Genomic DNA, 7,948 nt, shown 5'->3' on the forward strand with positions numbered 1-7,948 from the left:
GGCATCAACAATGCACACCGCTACCTGCAACGATTACACGACAATGTCTACGAAGATTACGAAAAGGTCCAACGACATCTGGCATTTAACTCAAGAAGTATTACAAAACATAAGCGCAGTGGGGAGCGGGGGTCGGGGGAAAGGCGGGCATGGATTACGTTTATAGACACTATCAGCACAGTTAAGGGATAAAAGTGCACTTTAGAGACCAGTAGGAGAAAATGGCGAGCAGATAACAATGACCCCAAAACTTCTAAATCACGTTTGGGGAAAATGTTTTGCACCTATGACATGAAAACATGCGGGAGCCCTTGCAATAACATAATTAAAAATTATGGATTCATGAACAACGTATAAGCTTAATAAGGCGAAAAGGATTTCTTGAACATTACTCACGAGAACTTTTCTTTGTAATTTAATGCACTCTGCGTATTTCTTGGGTGAAATGTGGTCACATCGTTTTCAAATGGGGTGCTCTTCACTGCGCAGTTGTTTTAGTGTTATTCTTGTCATATCTCTGAGAAGTTTAAATATCATGTACATGAGAAACTCACGACAAGGGCACACTGTTTCGGTTTGTGTAGTGATATGCGCTACAGGAGTAGACCTCCGAAAATACACATTCTTACATCCTATGTTGCAACATAATTCGGAACAAGTGTCTAATTCCCTCACTCTCATGTGAAATATGTTTCGGAACCTGTGTTTGACTGTGCGAGGGACTCGTTCTTTTGCGGTCAGTAGATTTAGTTTTTGGTTCTTTTTTCTGTTTTGGAACATGAACCTGCTGATTCAAAACGTGATACGATACATCAAGACTAATTTCTGAATTCTTCATTTCTAGCTATTTAGCCGTGTTCAAAATGGAAACAACCCCGGCAAAAGTACCGACTTGGAAAACAGATTAAAAGAGATTTTACGACAGCAGTTTCCAAAGGCGAAAAGTATTGATGTAGTTGATATTTCGGGTATGGTAACTACTAGCTTCCACAGCCTTCACTATTAAGTATTAATGTACTTTGTGGAGTAAATATTGGTACTTTTGTCTAAGCATGTGCACATGTTTTATACAAACCTCAATATTACTGCAGTACCACGCGTTTATTTATCTCTAGAAATCAAGCCTGATTCAACAGTTTTACAATTAATGTTACATTTAGATCTGACAGTGTTTAGTTAGAATAATCTGTAAAATATTACTGTTACGTAAGGACCCGACATGGTTTCCATTATTGATGTGACTCAGTCCCTGTAGAAGAAGATTTCTGCATCATATATTTAAAGTCAAATCCGCGGTGAACATTATATGTTTGAAGATGCCTCTCATTATGTAGGCTACGTAGTATGTATCTTTTGCATATAAAAAAAAACAGTAACTAGTGTGTCATTGTTCTTGAAAGACTGCACAATGGTAATTTTTAACTAACACCAAAATCCACTAAACATTTGTTCAGTACATTCATTTGCACACATGTTACGTAGAGCACACACATTCTGGCAGCACTGATGCTGATGATTCTGTCACCATACTGTGGGGATTCTGCATACTATCCCACAAATGACTGTTACAAAAGTTGAAGGTACCACTGTGCTTAAAGGTGGCCTCACCTGTGAATAGAACGGATGACACAAATCTCAGAATCTTGGTTGCCCAATGAAGAAACCAGGGACAAAACTGCTCCTGATGTGGAAAGTGTGTTGCTAACAAGTCCTGCACACGAAAGTGATAAGGGTAGTAACAATCGCCATGGAGAATATTCCCCGCGGTCATCTGGCTTACCCTGTACTGGCAGGCGAACTGTCTGTTACTGACATGGCAGTCACTTTCCACAATGTTAATCACATTTTCCTCCAAGATTCGTGTCCGAACATTTCGGGTATGTCCTTCATGATTTCCTGCTTTCTGAAAACCCTGTCTCAGACAAATGGCAAAACACTATTGCAAACATTGAATGCTGTGGTTGTTGATGCCAGGGATAGGCCTCCTGATACAACCTTGCTGCTCATTGCCATTTGCTTTTCCGTAAGTAAACATCATGTCGGCAAGCACTCGATTAGAATACGAAACCATTGTGTACAATACTGTATCAAATCCACTACAAGGTGAGTCAGCAAGAGTTGTGAATCGGACACAACATTACCAATTACTATGGCAGGAGAGGGTGCTAGGGCATGACATATGAAGAACAGTACCACCCTCTAGGAGGAAATCACTCATACTGTAACTGTGGCTGCATGGTGCAGCGTATATTAGACTGCAGTCTCTATAGCAAAGTATGACTGAATGAATGGTCCCTACCACAGAAACCATGCATTTCCAGACACAAGTTCATTAGACGTTTTTTATTCTCTAAACTCTCATTAATCAATTCTGAAAGTTTTTACACGTTGGTAAAAATTGCCCTGTATATAGTTTGTTGTTAATTTATTATACATTCTCATATGAAATATGGGTCATTTGTCACATACTTGAGGAACTCTTGAGCAGAGCAAATTACTTCACTTTTCATCATTCTCAAAACACTAGTTTTAAATTTATTTACTGCTGCTATGTAGGCATTTTCAGATAATTTGTTGAAGCAGACAAGACCAAGATATTTGTAATTCTTATGGGTCTTTGACAGTCTAGTATATGGCATATTAATAATATGTTCCCTTCTTGTGTTATAGCCATGAATTGTCCCCCTTAGGTCAAACTTACTTAGATTCTCTTCATAATAGACAAGGCAGTTGTAGACATATAGGCTAGACACTGTCATTATCCACATCTGTCCTCTGCAAACCACTGTGTAGTGCAGCCTGTATATACGATCAGAATTTCTTTGGGTTGTGTGAAAGATCATTTGACAATATTCTGCTACAGTAGTCACTGAAGGCATCACATAGTGCACACTTGACATCCAAAATTGTTTCATTCAGCATCTCTATCTATAGCCCTATGGTTTTACATCTATTATGCAGCAGTCTCTGTTTCTTTTAAAAGTTTCTTTACAGTGATTGTATACCATGAAGGTTCCCTCCTGTTATGAACACTCTGTTGGGTACATATCTATAAGATATATGGTAAACTATTCCTTTACACTTGAGCCATAGTTCCTCTGCATGCTCCTGTCCTGTGCTGAAAGTTTGTTTCCTTCTTGAGATATGACACTGCTGATTTTGTATCTAGTTTATTACACATGTATATATTTCTGCTTGTTTAAGTTACCCTTTGAACTTTGGTGATGAGTTACTGACACCAGTTTGAATGTGAACATCCTCAAAGAGGTCAGGTCTATTTGTGCCATTAGATCCAATATATTTCCATCATGAGTGGGGTTCCTATCTCTGTTCTAGGTAGTTGTTGTTGTTTCAGTTGCCTGAGACTGCAATCGCACGTGCGTCTCTCTCTCTCTCTCTCTCTCTCTCTCTCTCTCTCTCTCTCTCTCTCTGTGTGTGTGTGTGTGTGTGTGTGTGTGTGTGTGTGTGTGTGTGTGTGTGTGTGAGAGAGAGAGAGAGAGAGAGAGAGAGAGAGAGAGAGAGAGAGAGAGTGTGCGCGTGTAAGTGTCTATTGCTGATAAAGGCCTTAATGGCTGAAAGCTTTAATTGTGAGTCTTTTTGTTGTGCCTATCTGTGACTCAGCATCTCCGCTATATGGTGAGTAGCAACTTTTCTTCTCATATATTGTTACATTCCATCCTGGATTTTCCATTGTTTGTTCCAGGTAGTTTTTAGAGAAGGCATTTAGTAATGTTTCACAGTATGTCTAATTACACTCACTATTAACAAAATTGTAATTTCTCATTTCTTGTTGGATGATAAGTCTCCACTGATCATTACAGTATAATTGGAAACTTGCGTACATATGAACTGAGATTTTCTCTAAAGGTTTTGGCTACAACAGGTGAGTCTAGTGCACAATAGAAGGATCCAGTTATCATTTTATTCCCATCCCTGATACTTAAGTTTTGCACAAACGATCTCAGGTGTGGTTCAGTTTGTCTCTCAGTGGATTTGAGTGTTTTTCTCCACTGCAGCAAATACACCACCTACATTTCCCATTTGTGTAGCCATTCAAAATACATGTAAATTTTCCCCATAAATCTCACTGATATCAATTTCAGGTTTCAGCAAGCTTTCTGTACCAAGTATTATGTGAGCTTCACTGCTTTTCAGGAGCACTTTAGACTGTGGCACTTTATTGTGACTGCTTTGGCAGTTACCCATTAGGATTTTAATACTCTCACCTCTGGTAGCCATTTCTGCCGATCATACACTGACACTTTTAGGGTTCCTGCAGGTATCGTTACCTGGATTGGATGGAGAGTCATGTAATCTAACAAACCCTTGTGTGCATCCCACACGTAGTAAGGCTCAGATGTGTAGTGCACACCTGACCCATTTAGGGGAACCCTACAGTTCTGACACCTATGGCACAAGTCCAGGAAGTCACAGCCTGGCTTGTTACAGAACCTTTGAAGCTTCTGGTTCAGTCCTTCCACTCAACTCAGAACCAAGGGGCCACGATCAGTTCTGGGGACAAGGCTGCAAACTGTGAGCTTCGTTGAAACTCAACGCGCATGGCTGGTCTTCTCAGTCTGATCTGCCAGTCATTGGAATGACCCAAGAATGACCTTAGAGCCCAGACAACAGGTATCATCTGTTCCAACGTGTGCCACAATTTGAAATTGGGTGCACCGTGTTCCCTCAGTGGCTGCTGGCATAGCCTCTTTAACATGTTACATTAGACCCCCAGGCATACACACTGAGTGCATCTAGTGTCCATTCCTATCCCTTGCTGCCATTTCCCTAAGGGGTACCATCATTTGCCTAACATTTTGCATTTGCCTCCTCGTATTTTTTTGTTAAAATAATCTTGACATGATTCACATGGGCTAACTCCTGCAATGTACCTTACGGTTTTCTTATGCCATTTCAACACAGAATATCCCCATAATAGTATCCCATAACTCTGGTGGGAATGGAAGAATGCAAGATATGCATATAATAGTTCTTTACTGACACTGCCTCTCAGTTTGTGCAGCAGATAGATGATACATGCTAGTCTGCCACATAATTTTCCTGTGTGGGTACTCAGCTGAGCTTCTGGTCCACATGAAATCGTTATAATTTGACTGTTTTGTTATTATGACTGAGAGCATTCAGACTGGATAAAATGTTTTCGGTTTTAATGTCATTCTGCTGCAGTATGTTTGCCTCACACCAAGTAGTGCATCTCTGCATTGCTACTGCCATGCTGTGTTTTGGACTTTCAAAATTGGTATCACACAGGATGAGATTTGTGTCATCTGCATGTAGCAGAGCAGATCCCCCAGGTATAGCCTTTACAATTGGAAGACATTCTGACTTTTGGTTATTTGGTTTAACTAACCATTTTCTATTGTCTAAGCAAGACTGCATTAAGTATAGAGCATTCTCTCTCAGTCCATAGTGGTAGAGTTTTTTATGAGAATATTGTGGGAGGCCATGTCGAAAGATTTTCTGAGCTGCAACAGTGTTGCACTGATAATATACTATGCTCAAAACAATTGTATATTTTTGCTACTATGCTCTATAGTGCTTTGACTGTAGAAAGCCTGGACCTGAAATCATACTATGAGGTGATAAGTATATGGTTAGAGTCAAACATTGACTCGTCTGTTTATGCATGAAATATTTTATTACTTTTTATATTATGGGTCTAAGTGATATACGGTTAGCAAAAAACAAACAATGGAAAATCCAGGATGGAATGTAACAATACCAGAGAAGGAAAGTTGCTACTCACCATATAGCGGAGATGCTGTGTTGCAATAGGCACAACAAAAATATTCACACAATTATAGCTTTCGGCCATTAAGTCCTTTGTCAGCAGTACACACACACACACACACACACACACACACACACACACACACACACACACGCAAACGTAACTTGCACACACGTCTGCAGTCTCAGAGAGCTGAAACCACCAGTGTGGTTAATATATTAAATATATTAAATTTCTTAGAAAGTTTAGGCCTATTTGCGGGGATGCTATATCTCCTTTCTTACGTGTCGGTTTAACTACTGATATTTTTGAACATTCAAGATAAATATCTTCATTTACAATTTTTGTCCTAGAGCAAGCTTGATCCTCCATTTGCAGAGCCCTTCCAACACATACTTCAAGCTAACATCTCTTTCTACCTTGGACTCCCAGTCTCCACAGGCCTTCCATCCTGTCTAGTCTCATTCCCATACCCCTAAAGTGGTTTTCTGTTTTGAAGCTGAACTACAATCTCCAACACTTTGTTCATGTGTGCATCTGGTGCTCATTGCTTATTTTACATGGTACGTAATGGTCTTTCTTCATCGTACTGTGAAGACAGTTAATCATAACTCCTAATATATCGGACAGAATATTTGGAAGATCAAGATGTGCCAGGATCCTGCAGGTGCACATTCATGTTCAGTTTCCCTACTCCTTGTGAAAATGTATGACACACTGTATGTGTTACATGGCTAGATTCAGAAGACTGAAAATTCATGTTAACAGCATATATTTATTGTAAATAGGCCTCACTGCTTTCACTCTGTTAATAAATTTTATTCTTTGACAAATAAAATCGTAGTCAGGCAAATACTATGCAAATAATATGATATAAACAGCAACTACATAGTACAACTGAGGAAACAATAGCTCATTCTTCAAAGAAGCAGCTGTTTTGCTGTAGCCAGAGTTTCCACAAAGTAGCGTGTAGCTGTTTAGTGTGCAGAATTCATTTCTAACACATGGTTTTCAGTATTAATGTGTGCCTTGGCTCATTCCACATCAGTGCTTTTTTATGATCGGATCTACAGTACGAGTTGGCATAAAATGATCCCTGACAGCTAGCAGTGCTGTTACCAGCTTTTAGCTCTGTACTGCCAAACAAGAACAATTGTTTTCTGTCTGGCGATGTCAGAACTATAGTTTTGCCATACAGAAATTTACAAAACTGCATTACATGATTGGTTGAGGTTGGCACATGAAGTTGCCATGCCCAGCCCAGTGCAATCTGAGACGTCTTCTTATGCTGACACTTGACTGTACAGAATATAATGAATGAATGAAATTGTATTCTTGTGTAGATTTTCAGTTCATGAAACAGGTAACCAAAGATCAGAGATGTTTAATACAATGATCAGATAGTTGGTTTATGGTACAAAGTAAATTTGTAATGAGTGAGAACCCTAAGAAAAAAAGAAATAAAACAATAGCAATGTATAGCTTTTGTGTTATCTATGTTTTAGGTGGTTGTGGAGCAATGTTTGAAATTTGTGTGGAGGCTCCAGAGTTTAAAGGTCTTAATACAGTCAAACAGCATCGCTTAGTAAACAATGTAAGTTTACGAGTACATAGACTCTCTACATGATAGCATCTGAATACAGGATTGGTATTAATGTACTTTTATGTTTTCTAGGCCCTCAAGGAACAAATTAAGGAAATGCATGGATTGAGAATTCATACATCAGTCCCATCTTAGTGAGTGCAAAGCAAATATATGAGAAATGTGACTGCAATATTTTGACTGCAGAGGATGTTTTATCTGTGATTTTTTTGTTGTTGACAGGTTGTGTGATTGGATGTTTTATCCTAACATTGTTATGTAAATAAACTTATTGTCACGCTTTTTAGTTATTTGTCTTATATCATTGTGTTCTGTTAGATTAGAAATTCATCATCTGAATCATGTCTGGTCTTATTACTAGTTGAAATGCAATGCTGAATCCATCTGTAATTAATACATATTACAGACTTTCCTTCTTGCAGAGTTTCATTGCTAAAAACAAAATAATTCCTTTTAAAGGTTAAACCCTGGTTGCCTCATTGCTGAAAAGTTTGTCAAAAATTAAAATTTGTGGACATGTCAGAGTTGGCCAGTTTGCCTTAGAGGCTATTTTGAAGTAATTCTTTCCTTGTCATCCTGTCTGGTAAAGTGCC

The 7,948-nt window shown here is 38.9% G+C and overlaps 1 protein-coding gene across 1 annotated transcript; it reads left to right on the forward strand.

Moving 5' to 3' along the window:
* Window positions 1–514: 514 nt before the first annotated feature.
* LOC126473276 (bolA-like protein 3) lies at window positions 515–7,641 on the forward strand. The gene is made up of 4 exons (XM_050100232.1): window positions 515–736; window positions 845–968; window positions 7,258–7,346; window positions 7,428–7,641. Exons 1-4 carry the CDS (start codon window positions 689–691, stop codon window positions 7,488–7,490), a joined length of 324 nt encoding a protein of 107 aa, XP_049956189.1. The 5' UTR covers window positions 515–688; the 3' UTR covers window positions 7,491–7,641.
* The last annotated feature ends 307 nt before the right edge of the window (window positions 7,642–7,948 follow it).

This window comes from Schistocerca serialis, chromosome 4 (genome assembly GCF_023864345.2).
Source record: "Schistocerca serialis cubense isolate TAMUIC-IGC-003099 chromosome 4, iqSchSeri2.2, whole genome shotgun sequence".
In the NCBI taxonomy this organism is placed as follows: domain Eukaryota; kingdom Metazoa; phylum Arthropoda; class Insecta; order Orthoptera; family Acrididae; genus Schistocerca; species Schistocerca serialis.

Coding starts and splice junctions, on each gene's coding strand:
- LOC126473276 (XM_050100232.1), top strand. CDS start 689: ATGTTTCGGAACCTGTGTTTGACTGTGCGAGGGACTCGTTCTTTTGCG. Junction 737..844: donor GAGGGACTCGTTCTTTTGCG/GTCAGTAGATTT, acceptor CTTCATTTCTAG/CTATTTAGCCGTGTTCAAAA. Junction 969..7,257: donor TGATGTAGTTGATATTTCGG/GTATGGTAACTA, acceptor TCTATGTTTTAG/GTGGTTGTGGAGCAATGTTT.